Source organism: Anoplopoma fimbria, chromosome 14 (assembly GCF_027596085.1).
Source record: "Anoplopoma fimbria isolate UVic2021 breed Golden Eagle Sablefish chromosome 14, Afim_UVic_2022, whole genome shotgun sequence".
In the NCBI taxonomy this organism is placed as follows: Eukaryota; Metazoa; Chordata; class Actinopteri; order Perciformes; family Anoplopomatidae; genus Anoplopoma; species Anoplopoma fimbria.
The window spans coordinates 2034879-2052297 of NC_072462.1; the positions used below are offsets into that span (position 1 = coordinate 2034879).

The 17419-nt window shown below is 36.2% G+C and overlaps 1 protein-coding gene across 1 annotated transcript in view; it reads right to left on the bottom strand.

Annotated features, from left to right (window-relative positions):
• rasgrf2a (Ras protein-specific guanine nucleotide-releasing factor 2a) overlaps positions 1–16994 on the bottom strand; it is a 36456-nt gene extending 19462 nt beyond the window's left edge. The window contains exons 1-3 of the mRNA XM_054612336.1: positions 16520–16994; positions 1536–1642; positions 257–404 (exon numbers count right to left, since the gene is read on the bottom strand). Coding sequence (XP_054468311.1) covers positions 257–404; positions 1536–1642; positions 16520–16792 — 528 coding nt within the window. The 5' untranslated portion in view covers positions 16793–16994. The remainder of the gene's footprint in view (positions 1–256; positions 405–1535; positions 1643–16519) is intronic.
• Positions 16995–17419: the final 425 nt, after the last annotated feature.

The following is a 17419-nucleotide window of genomic DNA, read 5'->3' on the forward strand; positions in this document are numbered from 1 at the left end:
TGTTTTTATGTGTGTTTATGTGTTTTTATGTGTGTTTTTATGTGTGTTTATGTGTTTTTGTGTTTTTATGTGTGTTTTATGTGTTTTTATGTGTTTTTGTGTTTTTATGTGTGTTTTTATTTGTGTTTTGATGTGTGTTTACGTGTGTTTTGATGTGTGTTTACATGTGTTTATGTGTTTTTATGTGTTTTTATGTGTGTTTATGTGTGTTTTTATGCATGCACTGCACACGCAGAATGGAGGCGCTCATGCGTACCTCGGCTTTGAGCCTCTCGATCTCGGTGTCCTGGTCCTCCAGCTGGGTGCGGAGCTGATTGGCTGCGATCTTCTCCGTCTCCATGATCTGGACCAGGTGGATGTACTTCTGCATGAGGATCTCACGCTCGATGATGATGTCAGAGTAACTGTTTGTTAGGGATAAAAACAGAGTATTATATATTAATAATAATGTGAAAGGAGCTGTTCTGCATTATGAGTACTCTCACGTTTGATACTTTACCCATAATATAGTACTTTTTTCTTGTTTTGTGTATTTTTTCAGTGGCCGAATGTTCAAAATTGTACCTACGTACTTGATTTTCTGCTTCTTTATACTTCTACTTCACTACATTTCAGAGGGAAGTGAAGTCATTTTTACTGCACTACAAATTATTTAACAGTTGTAGTTATAAGTTACTGTTATAAACAGGATTTGATATGTTACATTACTACTACTAATCTATCAAGTAGTACACAAATTATAAAATTGGTTCCACATTGACGAACTACAACATTAAAATACTGTTACATGTATTTGTTAGTGATGAAAACAGAATATAACATTCTATATATTAATACATATGTGAAAGGAGTTGTTCTGCATCATGAGTACTTTTACTTTTGATACTTTCATTTTGCTTTAAAATTCAGGACTTGTAATGGAGTATTTTTATACCATGGTATTTTCTACTTTTACTTAAATAATTATCAGACAATATTTATTTATAAAATAACATGTCAACACTCAGGAATAAACATAAAGCATCACGTTTCCTACTGAATGTTCAGATGAAGAGAACAAACAGATGAATAGAGGTCGAGTGGAGAGATCAAGTCTGTGATGTAACCAGAGGAGCAATAAAGCACCAGTGTGACCTAAATGTGAACCGCTGCGAGCAGAACACGTCCACGTTCATACACACACACACACACACACACACACACACACACACACAAATATAAACACACACACGGAAAAACACTTTGTTGTTATGCCAAATGTGCATCAGCACAAAAAGCAGTTATTTAACTTAAATTGTGAAAATTAAAAAATGTACTTTTTGTTGAATATGTAATTAATTAAATGTTAGAACATGACAGAGATGGAGGAAGTATTAAAACTAACTAACTGTCTCATTCACAGAGGTATTAAAAGTACAATATTTCCCTCTAAAATGTAGCAGAGTAGAGGTATGAAGTAGCATCAAGTACCTCAGACTTTAGTAAATGTACTTCCCTGTAAACAAAGTGAACTCTTCATGTTGTTTTCTCAGTACCTGGCCTGCTGGATGCACTCCACCCACTCGTTGCAGTCCGACTCTTCCTCCGTCCGCAGCTCCAACGGTTTCTGTCCATCGTGGCCAAAAATCACCAGGAAGTAGTGCTGAGGTGGAGGAAAGAGATTAAACATAACCAGAGGTGAATTTAATGTTATTTCAATTAACAAAACTGCCCCACTGCTATCAGTGTGTAGCCCCGCCCTAAAGCATCCCCTGCTTTATGGTCTGTTTGACTCTAAATGGAGCATCATTTACTAAATGAACATCATGCTGTATTGAAGAAGACTTGAAACTAGAGATTGAGACCATAAACTCATGTTTACAATGTTTACTGAGGGAATAAATCAAGAGAGAAGTAGAGTCATTTTCTCATAGACTTCTATACAACCAGAGGAGTCGCCCCCTGCTGGACAGGAGAGAGAATGCAGCTTTAACACATGAAGCAATGACTTCACTTTTCAGAGCTGGAGGTTGCATCCTGACTACTACTGTATGTTTGTGATATTTTGGATATTGTGCATATTTTGATCACTAACTAATTTTTTGGGGAACAGGGAAGTCATTGTCACTGATTATTCCAGTATTAATAAAATCATGAAGCAGTAGAATTTTACCTCTTTATACACAATGTTTTATTTAATAGTCATACATTTTTTTAAACACCATCACATCTGATGTAAATAAAGAGATGAGGACAAACTGAGCAGCAGACTTTCAAAGTTCTGGAGTAACTTGTATCTTTCATCTCCTTAACTTCCAGTAAAGTCACTTCCAGTATTCAGTAGTTAATCCAATTTTATACTCAACAAACCCACATTTTAATTCAATTAACATCTACATCACCAACATTAACGCCAACAAAACTACAAGCAGTGACTCCCAGCAGCTCGTCTGTAACATGAACATTAACTTAAATAGTGCTCATAACACAAAGTGAGGAGTCACAGCACTCCCGTAGTCAGAACTGATACCTATACCCATGCTAAGTGCAATTTAAACATTTCAATCAGCCGTTATTATTATTATGAGCGCTGGGAGGATCGAAGCTTCCTGCTGCAGCAGTAATGCATTAAAGCGATGATGTAACTCGATCCTTGCAGAGTTGACTGTGCACAGATGAAGACATCCATTTCACTTTGGTGTGTTGATATTCAGGTTGTTCAATGACAAACAAGAAATGATGATGCAATGTTTCTGTCAGCTGTTTTTGCAAGTTAAGACGTCTCAAGTCAAAACTTTAAAGAAGAATTTACCAATAATCTCAACGATAACATCTTCATGCAATTATATGCCATTTGTCCTTATTCCAAATGAAGACTTTACTGATTAATGGATGTGTGATATGTTGATATTCTTCAGGTTTTAGGGTCAGTCTTTGTTCATGTATACAGCTCATTCACTATGGGAGTCTCTAGAGAGGTTTCTACGTCTCTCTCCTGTTTACCAGCAGCTCTGTGCGTTGAACACAAACCAACTAGCCAACAGTTTGTAAAGCTGGAGTAGAGATGTCCAGAAGAAGAGAAGGAGAAACACTCCTACTGTTAAACATCATGAAGGACTTGGATATCAACTGGTATCCATGCATGATTCAAACAGGTGTCTGGTGTTGTTCAACGGAGGAGTTCAACACATGAAGGAAGAAATGTTCAACACTGAAACTTGCACAGATTAAACTGGCTGAATCAGTAGTTCACAGTCTCAGTGTCTGAAAACGGTTATTTTTTCCCTTAAAAGCTCATTTTAAGACAATGAAAGCCACAAAAATAATCGTATCTGCTGTGAGGATCTTAAGAACAGAAGGTGTTCTAAAGCTCCCTGAGTCCAATTTGAAATATTAGTTTGTATAAAAAAAGAAACTGACTCAACTTGAATCCAGTGAGATGTTGTTGGATTTTAAAGTAATCTTTGAGATGTTCATCTTTGTTTCTGAACAGCTCAGTGTGAAATGTGACTTTTGTGTGAAAATGGAGTCAAAAAGAGTTTCTGCTAATCTGATTAATGAAAACATGCTAACACAAACATAAGGGCCTATTTGGTAACCAACTTGGAAAAATAATTATTTACATTTCATTACATTTTGACATTGGTCATCATCAAAAGTGATGCAAATCATGATGATTCTAATGCAACTTTTGCAGAGTCTTTTTTATATGAACTATAAGCAGATTTATGGATGTTTTTTGCAATGCATATCAGAGATCATGACATCCTCTGGAAGTGTACGTCACACTGAATGACGTCAAAATACGTCATGTATGAATGTTAACATTTTGACAAAGTTATGACTCCTAGAAAGAGTTTGATTTTTGACTTAAATTCACCTCACTTTGCATCCCGTTCAACTCTCCATTATTGGCTTTGTCCTGCTGAATTGTTAATTGTTAAATTACCGCCGAATTTCACTCCTCACCTCCCCTTTGTGACGTTAATCCGGACCGAATGGGGCTTTAGTCTGATTATCAGGCCACTTTATTATTAACTGCAGTGGATTACGCTGCTCAGGAGACTGAGAGACTAAAGAGAAAGGTTTATACTGAAGTGAAGAGCAAGGCTTTGGCTGCTATTATACAAAATATGTGATTTGTTTCAGGAGATGCTGCAGCTCTATGAAATGATGATGATGATGATGATGATGATGATTCCTCCATGTTGTAACCTAGGTGACCGCCCTGCTCTACTAGCATTGCATCCTGCTGCTCTGTCTAAACACATTAACATTAAACAGCACGTTTGATCTCCAGCTGATCAATGATCTGATTAAGTGACTTACGGTGCAAAAGTGATGAGTCTTTTCTCAGTAAAGCAGTAAAGAGAACGTTGAGAAATGCTAAAACCTTCCTGATAAATGTGAAGTAATCATAGGAACACGTGTTTTCAATTTTGCTAAATTGTGTGGAAAATGTTCAAAAAAATGCATGAAAATAGTGCGTAACATGTCTGAAAAATGTGTGAAAATACGGAAAAAAGGCCAGAAGAATGCTTAAAATTTGTCTACAAACATCCCTCAAAAATGGGTGAAAAAAGCATGAAAAAACGGATGAAAATAAAATGAAACAAATTGACTTTTCGAGGCATTTGTATAGATTAATAAAATGATATCATCCTAGATGGCATCTTGATCTTCCATAGAAAGACAGTTAAAGTCAATTCCCTTCTGTCGATTTCTAGTTTGCAAAGGTTCGATCTTTTCCTCACAAAAGTGCTTTTGTTGCACAAAATTATTAAAATTTTGTAAATTTTAAGAAACAAAAAAGTCAGTTTAGGGTCAGAAATGACGTACGATCACCGACTTCTTGTCTGGTAGAATCGTAAGTTTGCAGAATTAAAGAAAATTAAGATTTCTATAAATAGGTCTGTGTGACAGAAGAGAGTGTTTAATATTTGAGCGTGTGTTGACGAGATTTCTGCATCACAAACCTCACACATAACGCTAAATTAAAGGTGAAGCATTGATTCTCATGTCAAATATGTAATAACCTTTTTTATGATGCAAAACAATGGTTATGTTATAAATATTTGAGTAAACATTTGCAGCTGTGACTGTTAAACTTTCATGATTTCTTTAAAAGAAAAAAATAAATGATTAATGTTCAACCTGCTGCAATATTTAGTGATTGTAAATCATCCATCCATTTAGTTTTTACTCGCTTACACTGTTTAGGGGAACATTTTTAATCAGGTTATACATCATTTAGAAACAACATGCATGAGAATGTTAATCTGTTTTATGCATGACTTCGTTCCTCAGGACTGAACGCTGCAGAGACGTCACAACGACACACTTCTCTGCTGCACAGCGCTGTTTTAAACAGAGGATAACAAACCACCCTGAGACTGATCCAGGGCCAGTTTACATGCACACTTCTTCATACTGTTGTACAGAAGTATTAGGAGAGCTGATTTAAATGGGTTGGATCAAGGTTTTATGTTTTGTTTGATTAGAAAAAGGCAGTTGACGTCTTTTCTTGTCATTTCTACCATCAATGCTGCAGTAAACAACTATAAAATCACCAAAAGTCCTCCGATTTTACATTCCTTCTCTGCTGCATCTCACACAATGTTTGACAACCTACCAAATGAAATAAGCAAAGACTTCATAATATAATTATTCTACCATCACCACAATCTAAAGAGAAAAGTAAACTGCACCACAGACATATTATATAATATTTGTTCCAGATTTATGAGCATGAAAAGAATGAAAGTCTTTTAAACGTTGAGTCTTAACTTGCAAACTGAAATCGGCATAAATGACTTTTGACATATTATATAAATATACTTAATTAAATGTCGATAGAAAGTTAGCAAAACAAATACATAAAACATTTTTTTCTGCTGATAAAGACAGTTTTTTCTGTGTTTTTGTAGTTTGTTCTTATTAAAACAAGGCAGCTGTATCTTTTTTTACCCTCCATTATAACATGTGACCACGTGTTTGACTCTGAGGCAGAAAGTAGGCCTGTATAGTAATGATGCAACGATAAGCGCTGAGAGACACTTGCTAGCGTGTGCCGGACCAGAGAGAGGCTTAAGGGCTTGTTTGTGTTTGTGTGTGTGTGTGTGTGTGTGTGTGTGTGTGTGTGTGTGTGTGTGTGTGTGTGTGTGTGTGTGTGTGTGTGTGTGTGTGTGTGTGTGTGTGTGTGTGTGTGTGTGTGTTGGGGGGGGGAGGGTTTACATAACCATCAGGGCTCGTTCAGCTCCTCGCATTGCTAATGCAGCTTCCACGGCCACAAGCCTGCTTTAAGCTGGAGGATAACAATGAGAGAGAGAGAGACACAGAGAGAGAGACAGAGAGAGAGAGAGAGAGACAGACAGACAGACAGACAGACAGACAGACAGACAGACAGACAGACAGACAGACAGGCAGAGAGACAGAGGGAGAGAGAGAGAGACAGAGAGAGAGACAGACAGACAGACAGACAGACAGATTGAGAGAGAGACAGACAGACAGACAGAGACAGATTGAGAGAGACAGACAGACAGACAGACAGACAGACAGACAGACAGACAGACAGACAGACAGACAGACAGACAGACAGACAGACAGACAGACAGAGAGAGAGAGAGAGAGAGAGAGAGCTTTAAGCCCTGCATTGCTCTGCACTCAGCATCACTTCGTCCAGTCACAGAGTTCATCAGCTCATCTGTCTGCAGACACAAATGTCTCCAGCTCTCTGTGTTTGAGACTCAGCTTCAGTAACACCAAGACGAGGCCTTCAGGTTCTGTGTTTGAGACTCAGCTTCAGTAACACCAAGACGAGGCCTTCAGGTTCTGTGTTTGAATCGTTCGTTTCATCTCTGCTTCACTAACAGAGAGAGCGTTGAACAAAAACTGATGTAGTGCTGAGGAAGTATTGTGTCCTATGTATAATAGCGCTCCATTACATGTGACGTGTTCTTTATAATGTCCGAAGAATTTGGGAAAATGGAAAATGACCAAAAATGCATGATGTGTGGAAAATGTGTAAAAAATACTTGAAATATATCAGGATAATGTATGGAAAATGTCCCTAAAATGTGGAAAAAAACATGTGGAAAATGTACATCAAAGCCTGACATATCTTCTTCCTCTTTATCAAATAAATTCATTACATGTGACATGTTCCTAAATATCCCAAAAATGAGTGAATAATGTCTGACAAATACGTGAATAATGTCAGAAAAATGCATGTCAAATTTCCTCAGAAATGTGTGAGAAACTTTGAAAATGTTTGGAAAATGCATAATAAATTTGCTTAAAATGTCTAAAACATTTATGAAAATATTTCGGAAAAACCCTTCAGAAAGTGTCGGAAAATTGTCCAAAAAACCCATGAGAATCTCCCCAAAAATTGTGAAAAATGCATGAAAAATCTTCCATAAAATTCTGAAAATAGCATGCAACAAAATTTCCTGAAAATGTGGGGGGAAATGATGAAAATTGCCCGAAAAATGGCACCTTGATCTTCCACAGAGGAGACAGTGTACGATCTTTTACTCACAAAAGTGCTTTTGTTGCCTAAACCTGATATCATTTATAGTCCCACCATCAGCAACGACCTCCTTACAACTTTCAAAAAGTAGCACTATTACAAGTGAACATAATGCAGGTAGCAAAAACGTTTCCCATCAAGATGCAACTGTCAACAAATCATAATACAACTAGCGACAGCTTTGTGGAAGTTAACGGAGATCCAAATAAAGAATAAATTAGCACATAAAAACATCATTTCTAGGAGACAGCGTTGGATTTTCAAACTGTTAATGTTTCCGTAATTAATGTTAATTTAGAATGTGAATGCATTGATTGTATTTGTTTGATTTTGCAACTGTAAATGATGAAACCATTTATGTTTCCAATGAGGTTATGTTCGTTTTCAAGAAAGAAACAGGTTATTCATAAACACACAAACACAGAGAGAGACTAGACACAGGATTTAGAATATCCACCATGCTTCCATATATTCCCACACCTGGACCTTCTCTTCTAGAAATCAATTTTGCTGGTTGTTTGGAGGCCTTTACATGTGTATCACAGCCAGATAGAGACGGGACGGATCCACTCTGAGCGGTTCAAAGGTAATCTACAAACAACACAGGTACCAGCAGTGTGTAGTGGAGTGTGTGTGTGTGTGTGTGTGTGTGTGTGTGACTTGGTATTCAGACAGTGACTGCAGGCTAAAGGACCAGTAAGGATGCTATTCTTAGTCGGAGCTCAGCAGCCTCCCAGAGCACCGCCACATGTTAGCTACAAACACAGAGTGCAGAGTCTGCTTTAACGTTCAATTTAATGTGATTTAACACAATCAAATCTTTGCTTTTGAATTCTACAACTGTAAGAGCAAAGCTGTCAAACATGTACATATAATCAGAAATATTTAATTTGTTATCCATCGTAAAATGTAATTCCCTCTTTCTAAACACTATCATAGCCTTTGTCCTCTTTTTGTCCATCACTGATTGCCTCTAATGTTTATATTTGACACTTTAAAATGTCTCCATGTGTGTTTTTTTACAACGTTTAACTTCCTGTATGTGCTACAGTACATTAGCAACTAATCAACCCTCGTCACCATGGAAACACATCAGTTAGTTGGTACCTTGTTGAGTATAGCCTATAGTTGGCAGCAATATTAGCATTAAGCTAAAATATCCACAGATAACAGTGGCATGACCCTTCAAAATAAAAGCACCAATTCAGTTTAATTTTGTTTCAATATACAACGTTGTTAGTTGTATGGAAACGCAGTTTTGTAGGAGACATCTTTGGCTTGTTTGCGTTCTTGCATACTTCAAATGTCATAAATGAAAAGCAGATTTGAACAACAAACACTAAGAGTTAACCCTGTGACGCCATCGCTGCCACATCAACAGACCCATCATGTCTGAGGACGACGATATAAAACAAGTGTAGATTTGTGCACGATCATATTTCCCTTATAAACTACAAATCAGAAAGTTTTCACGCTTGGAAAGAAACCGACTCAGCATTCTGCACGTCAATGCACAAAAACAATCACAGTGATATAATATATTTCCAGTTGATCAGGCAGTAAATCAGAGCGGTGAATTATATCGTCGCTCACTGTTGTTCCTCTTTAACCGTCTGTTTAACTCATCTCAGACTAATCCAATTGAGAGGATGTTACAAACATCGAGTTCAGCTGGTAAACAGTCGCTGTCAGGAAGTACCTAGAAACTAATCTAAAGTTATAACATCTACATGTGCATTCATACTTTCTAGGTGTTCTGTATATTAAAGATATACATTGCATCTTGCACATAGAAGTGCACAGTCCACATGGACTTATAATAATAATAATAATACATTATTATTATTACATATATAGCTGCAGAGGTGAAACAACTGTCTGACAAGAACAATATACTGCCTATATACAGTTTAATATCACATTGCAAACAAACAATGTCATCTTCTCTCAAGGAAACAAATAAAAACAGCCACAAAAAAAGGTTCCTGTTGTAAAACCCAACTCAATTATTTTTCAATCAACCAGAAGAACTCATCAGGAAGAGAAGAATTGCCCTTAAATGATTATATAATGAGCAAATAATAGCCATAATTATATATAAAAGGCAAAATAATCATTTAAAATAAAGGCAAACTTGCTGGGATGGAAAGTAACAAAAGTAAATTGAGTTACTTGCACTTAAGTATTTCTAGTTTTTACAACTTTACACATTTACATATTAGGGGAAAATATAGTACTTTTTACCTCAATGCATTTATTAGCTTTGATTTTCATTATGAGTTTACAGAATGTCATTTTTTTTTATTCAATGTTTGGAATGTCCGTAGTCATATTTGATGACGTCATCGGCATAGAAAATACTTGAACAAAATCCTCATTTTGAATAAATTGATTTATTCACTCAGTCTTTTTTATTTATTTAATCAATTGTCTTTAATGAATATAAATCCTCAGTGCAAACTGTTTTTTGACGGCAGTGAATATGTTTATGAAAAGCTAAACGCCAACAAATATGGATTGAAGCAGAATATTTCGTAAATAAAAACTTGTTGTGAATTTGGGAATACAAAAGAAATAACTTGTCTTTGTTTTTTACTTTGATACTTTAAGTACATTTTGCTGGGAACATTTGTGTATTTTTGAATGTAGGACCTTTACATTGTATTGTTACTTTTACTCAAGTAAAAACATTGAAGTGCTTCTTCTTTCACTGTCTACTTATTGTGAAATCACCACTGAATTAATAGCATTGAAATATTTAACTTTGAATACCTACCAATCCATATAATACCAATCCAAGTGGAGCAACAAGATATTTGACTGAAGCTTAATTTAAGCAACTTAAATATAGTTTTTTGAAAATTCAATACTTGAATCTAAAGTTTTAAACACTAAAAACAGGTTTTTGAACATGCAAAGTGGAATTGGATAAATAAAGTAAGCAGATGAAGTATTAAGAAGTTGTTAAACTTCACTGTATGAAGGTCAGTTTCCTATAAGGTTTAAATCATTAAACCTATATTTGCTTCAATAAATAATAATTCCTCCACTCTTTTATCGTAAAGTATTTACAGTTTAGGTGCAAATAAAATGCTAAAAGCAGCTTTAAGAGGATGAGATCTTGACTTGTGCTCACAACAACAAAGAAGCATACTAATTATTATACTGAGATCAACGTTCTGATCAAAGTCATGTGAGAGAACAACAGTATTATGAGCAGCATCAGATTCAGGAGATTGAATAATTAATGTTGCATCTGTGAAGAGAGTGGACATCAAATGAGCCGGGTTATCTATTGTACCGGAGTGCTTTGATGCTCTCTGATGTTTTTTTCTGACTTTAATGTTGCTCTGACAGAAACCTGCTACAGATCCAGACTTCCATCAGGAGGAGATCAAACAACGACGTCTGTGTCCAGAATTCTGTTACTTTTAGTCTGAAAGTTAGACGAGTTTCATCTCAATACATGAAGAGCTCTGTTACAACGTCACTATACTGATCTAAAATATGCTTACTATTAATTTATTTATGTACTTATTTATATTTACCTTCTTAATTATTATCATTATTATTATTAATTAGGTAGTTATTTAACTGACTTATCAATATTATTATTATTATTATCACCATTATTTAATAATCTACTTATTTATTTTTACTTTATTAATATTATTATCCTTATTATTATTTATGTAGTAATTGAACTTACTTATCAACATTATTATTATTATTATTATTATTATTATTATTATCATAATATTTCTTTTTAGTTAACTATTTACTTTTTTTTATAATTTTTTCGTATTAGTAATATTGTTATTATTTTTTATTTTTTTATTTATGTAGTTATCCAACTTTTTACTTTTATTTATTATGTAATTATCAACATTATCATTATTACTATTTAATTACCTATTTATTTATTACTTATGTATGTATTTCTCTCTCTCTCTCTCTCTCTCTCTCTCTCTCCTCTGACATATCTGCACATTCTTTGAGTCACATTTATTTATATTTGAATATCTTTTATACATGAACAGTATAATATTGTCTTAATGTCTCTTTCCCATTGTCACCTGTTTGTGGGATTACACTCTAACAACAATAGTCGACTGAAAGAAAAGGATTTTGATAATGGATTAATCGTAAAAATGCAAAACATCTGAAGGTTCCTGCTTCTACAAAAGAAGAATTTTCTGCATTTCTTTGTTTTGCAACCAGTTGTTTTCTGACTTGACTCTCCCTTTAGTCTGATAAGATGACTGTTTTAGAGTGTGTTGAAATCAGCTCGGCTCTTCCGTCCGGTCTGATTTCTCTCTTGCAGCAGTGAGCAGCAGTGAGCAGCAGTGAGCAGCAGTAAACACCACAGAGCAGACAGACAGCCTCCTGTGGCTCTAATGCCAACCTGTCTCACTGCATCTCTACTCTCCTCTTTCACTGTCTTTATCTTTAATTTGTGTGAGAGACAAACGCTACGAGAGAGAGACAGTTTGTTAGTAAAGATGAGCAGATGATTAACTGAGAACCTGTGTGTGCATGGACCATAAACAGCTGGTTTCAGGTTTCATTTGTTTTTGATATGGAAATCGAGACACACCATGAGTATGAGATGCAAAACATCCAAAAATAAACCTCAAACCACCAAAACGGGACACAACGCGACCACAAAGACGCAGCACGACTACGAAGAGATGCAAATGGCCAAAAACTCCAAAAGAGATTAAAAGCAACCTAAAACATACGCAAAACTACCAAAGCATGACACCAAACAACCAAATAACAGAAGCAATACTACTGCAAAGAGCTGCAAAAAACAGATGTGAAACTACCACAGAGATGCAAAACTACCACAAAGAGTCAAAGACACAAATCCAACAAAAACAGACGCAAAAACACCACAATAAGATGCAAAATGATCAAATACAAAGTAAAAACTACCACAAAGAAGCAAAACTAACAAAGAGACACAAAAATACCACAAAACGGACCCTAAAGAACACAAAGAGACTCAAAACAAGTATAACGAGAATCAAAACAAATTGTCATTTGGAGAACACTAAACAGCTTCTAATTTTACTGCTTTTCTCTGTTTTATATTTTTGTATTTTGGAGATTTCTTGTTAGGAAGTCACAAAGAGATGCAAAACTACTAAATAGAGATGCCAAACAAGACACAAAATGATCACCAAGAGACGCCAAACTGCTGCAAAGAGATGCAAAATGACCAAAAAGAGATGCAAAATGACAAAATGACCAAAAGAGATAGAAAACGACTAAAAAGAAATGCAAAACAACCAAAAGAAATACAAAGTATCTAGTATAGACAGCTTCTCCTTTGTGGAAATGTGCTGCTTTTTAATGTATCATATCTTTGTATATTTAATATTCCTTATTGGTCACAAAGAGATGCAAAACTACCAAAAACAGACCAAAATAATTGACAAAATGAGATGCAAAATGACTACAAAGAGATGCAAACCGACTTTCTCTGTGCAAGTGTGCATGCTAAAGAGTAACAAACAGATGACAGAGACACGTCCTCCTCTGCATCCTGCTAAAGACACCTGTCTGTCAGACATCAGGATCACAGCGGTTCACTCTCTAGAACATGAGGAAAAGTGAATCTTTAAAACGAAAGTAAACAACGACATTTTTTGCATATTCAATAACCTGAAAGTCAAGTTGCTGCTTTAAGTCACAGGTGTTGGTTTTGAGAAACTGCAATTGACAAATACTGAGTGTAGGGAAGTACAGATAAAGCTTTTCAGTCCCGATACCTTTTCTGATAATGAGTACCGATCAGATTCTTGTGTTTAATAAATGAGCTGTATGCCTCATGCCTCTTTATTTAATGTTTAAGGTAACATCAGCCTTGATTTAAACAATGCTTTCCTAACTTTTTAAAACTAAATATAACAAATTAAACATAGATATAAATGTACTGAATTGTTATTTATCATTTAAATAATAAATCGTGAACCCTACCTTTGACTAAATATGAACTAAATTCTACAGCTGCTAGCATCCCTGTGAGAAGAAATAATGTTTTTTCAGCAGTTTGGAAGTACTAGTGCAAATTTGTAACCAAAAATCGTTGTATCAAGCCTTTAGTGTTTGAATGTCTCTCTCTAGAGACTCAAACTAAAAACACACATGTGAACCTCATTAACATGAATGTCTGTACTAAAGTTCATGCTGAGTCAAAAGCAGAATATTCTGCTACATAAAAACATGTTGTGAACTTTGGAAACGGTTACACAGAACGATTACACGTCTTGGATCTGAGCCAACATGTGCAGGAATTTTGAAGTTTACATTTTAACAAACAAATGTCTCAGCAAATTCTCGCCTCACTAAACATTAATTCAATTTAATTTAATCAAATCAGCTTTTTTTCTATTATAATAAACATGTGAAGTCTGACTGAGTCTGGGTGTCACAGGCAGCATGTGTCCAACGTGGCAAGAAAAACAGATTACCTGCGTATTGATGAGAAGATTAGATCTAACAGATTTAATCCGGCCTGTTTTAGAAACTGATATAAACTGTATCCATGCAGGATCTGAGAGTGGAGGAGAAAACGAGCTTTGATAGTTTAGAAACGCTGACTGCTGATGGGATGGAACATATCTAAAAAAAACAGGAATATGGGTCATTTAAAATTAGCTTTCACAGAATAAAAATATTTTCTTTTTTAGGTAAATCATCAATAGTATCAGGCTCTTTATGTCGACACGACATTCTAGTTATTTTTAGTGTCCAGAATAGAATGATGACGGGACGTGTGCAGCCAATTGTTCTGTTAATATATTTGATTGCAGTATATTTATATAATATACAATATTTTGCAATATCTTCTATTGCAAAATATGGAAGTTGTGAAAAGTTTCTCTGTCAGTTTAAACAAAACATCAAGAAACAAGTTGACATAAAGTTCAGGGATAAAAACACCTTTTTTAGGTGTATTTTTAAGCAAAAATGGCAAATATGTACTAGTTCCAGCTTCTCAAATAATGAATATTTTCAGATTTTCTTCATTTTCTGTGATAGTGACTTTAATATTTGGGGGTTTTAAAGATTAAGTGACCATGCAAGTATCGAACATTATTGTTTTATGGGATAGAAAAGTAAAAAACATACATCTATTGTTACCAGCTGACAGAAAGTACCCTCCATGTTTTCTGTATCAGATGTTGATTCTGCTCAACTTGAGGTATATATATTTCTGTTAATTGAGACATGTGAAGAGGATTTGATTGTTTGTACTTGTTATTTTCTCAGCAAAAGTAAAAAATAACCTCCATGTCAAAGAGAAATGGGAGGTAGAATTAAAATAACTATGGAGAAAATGACATCTATACGAGAAACCACAAAGGTATGAACGGTCATCTACGGACAGAAGTTGACTGGAAGACAAAAACGAGATATTTCAGGACTCCTTTGATAGTTTCAAGGTTTGATAAAGGTTCAGTATCTGCTTCATGTTGTAGGAAACGAGGCGTTACTGGAGACATTCTGAATATGCTGTGCTGCAGGGATTTTGGCTAAATATAAAAGAGCAATGAAAAGTGTCATCCCATTGGATTCTATGTTGTTTTTAAAAGCATCAAAATGTAACAGGAAAGGTCTAAAGATATAAACAATTAATCAAATCGAAATCGCAATCACGATTTTGGCTTCCCATAAATAAATGAACACTATAAACGTTTAGAAAAATCACTGCTTATCAAATCAAGCGCCTCTTAACTAACAGCTGGCCAGCAGGGAGCGATCCAGATGTTCTGGCTTCACTTTTTGGGCTGAAAAGACGTGAAAAACGTTCCTGAAAGTTGCCGAGTAGAAGAGTGATGAACTGTGTATTATTTGTTTTGCACGACTGCACAAAATTGCACTGAATTCATTATTTTTAAGCATTATTTCAATCCAAATATTTATTAGTAACTAGCATTAACATGCACGTGAAAAAATGACTCTCTTTATTTAAAGTTTTTACTTGAAAGTGACTCAAATAAAGAACCTATTTCTGGATCTATAAATCTGTGAATACACTGAGCATGTTTCAGGTTTATTTCTATATCATGTTGAAACAAGCAGGGTTAGGTGCTATGTATATGAAGTATGTGACAATATGAAGTCTGTGACAATATGAAGTCTGTGACAATATGAAGTCTGTGACAATATGAAGTCTGTGACAATGTCTCATTTAAGTTTGTACACCATAAAATGCCTTTTTCTAATTGAATTATCCATATTTTTTATGATTAACCAAAACATTGTTGATGTTCTATAAAAGGCACCAAAAATAAATCACTTCACATGTAAACAGAGTAACAATATTTTTATTTCTAACATTCTTCGGCTGTATTTGAATTCGTATTCGTTTACTGCACTTATCCTATTCGTAGTAGTTTGTAGCACTTATTGTTTTCGTATTAGTCTGTTGCAATTATTGTTTTCGTAGTAATTTGCCTCTGCACTATACTTTTGCTCTGGTTTATGCTTTAAGATGCTTGTTTAAGAAAGGAGATGCACTTATGACTTCTGGTGACTAGTAGTTCTCTTGAATACCTATGTTGAATACACTTCCTGTAAGTCGCTTTGGATAAAAGCGTCTGCTAAATGACTGTAATGTAATGTAATGTAATGTATTTATGTGTATTTATAGTGAAACAATATTTGAACTGTTCTTTGAGTGATTCTCACTTTAGATTTGCATATGTTTATAGGAACATGTTTCTTGTTCCTGTATTTATGGTTCCTGGCAGCTTAAAATGACTCATTTAAGTCAGATTTACAGTAAGTAAAGTTTACAGTAAGTAAAGTTTACAGTGAGTAAAGTTTACAGTGAGTAAAGACAGTTTAACAAGTGGAAACAAAGACACAAATATATGCATACAGAAGCAGAAACAAAGAAGTGAAGCCCCAGCAGAAGGGAACTACATCTCCACCAGCAGCCTCCACCCTGAACCGTTGAACTGGTCTGACTGGGATCCTTCCACTGGGACTCACCTGCTGCTTCTCCTCCCTGCTGCCGGCGGACACCTTCGGCGCAGGTGACCTCTCGCAGGTGCAGCCCTCCAGCAGGTAGATCCCCGAGGGCCTCGAGCTCTGGTCGTTGTCGAAGTAGAAGAGCACGTTCTGGTAGAGAGCGAAGAACCTCTCTGCCCAGCGGCTGTTCTCCGGGCTCTTCTTGCTGAGGAACCCGCGTTTGGAGCCGTCTTTGCGCGCGGCCACGGACAGGTAGAGCGCGTGGCCCTCGTTGTAGCGCACGCCCTTCTGCATCTCTCTCCTCTTCTCTTGTCTGTGTCGGTGCTTCAGCTCCTCACACTGTGACCCGAGGCATCACAGCTCCGGACTCGGTGCTGGACTTCACGCCGCGGAGACGCGCGTCCTGCAGCGCGGAGACGCAGAGTCACCACGGAGATCAGCAATAATCGGCTTTGACTCCAACTTAAAGAGACAGGTCGCTGCCTGCACCCAGTCAGTCAGCTCAGCCTCAGTCACAGTCCAGTCAGTCCCAGCGCAGGTGCAGTCAGTCAGTCAGTCAGTCCGAGAGGCAGGCTGCAGGATGCACAGGAGCCGGGGCACGCCTCCCAGCGCAGGTGCGTAGAGGCTGTGCGTAAAGGCTGTGCGTAAAGGTAAAGGCTGTGCGTAAAGGTAAAGGCTGTGCGTAAAGGTAAAGGTAAAGGCTGTGGGTAAAGGTAAAGGCTGTACGTAAAGGTAAAGGCTGTACGTAAAGGCTGTACGTAAAGGTAAAGGCTGTGCGTAAAGGTAAAGGCTGTGCGTAAAGGTAAAGGCTGTACGTAAAGGCTGTGCGTAAAGGTAAAGGCTGTGCGTAAAGGTAAAGGCTGTGCGTAAAGGTAAAGGCTGTGCGTAAAGGTAAAGGCTGTGCGTAAAGGTAAAGGCTGT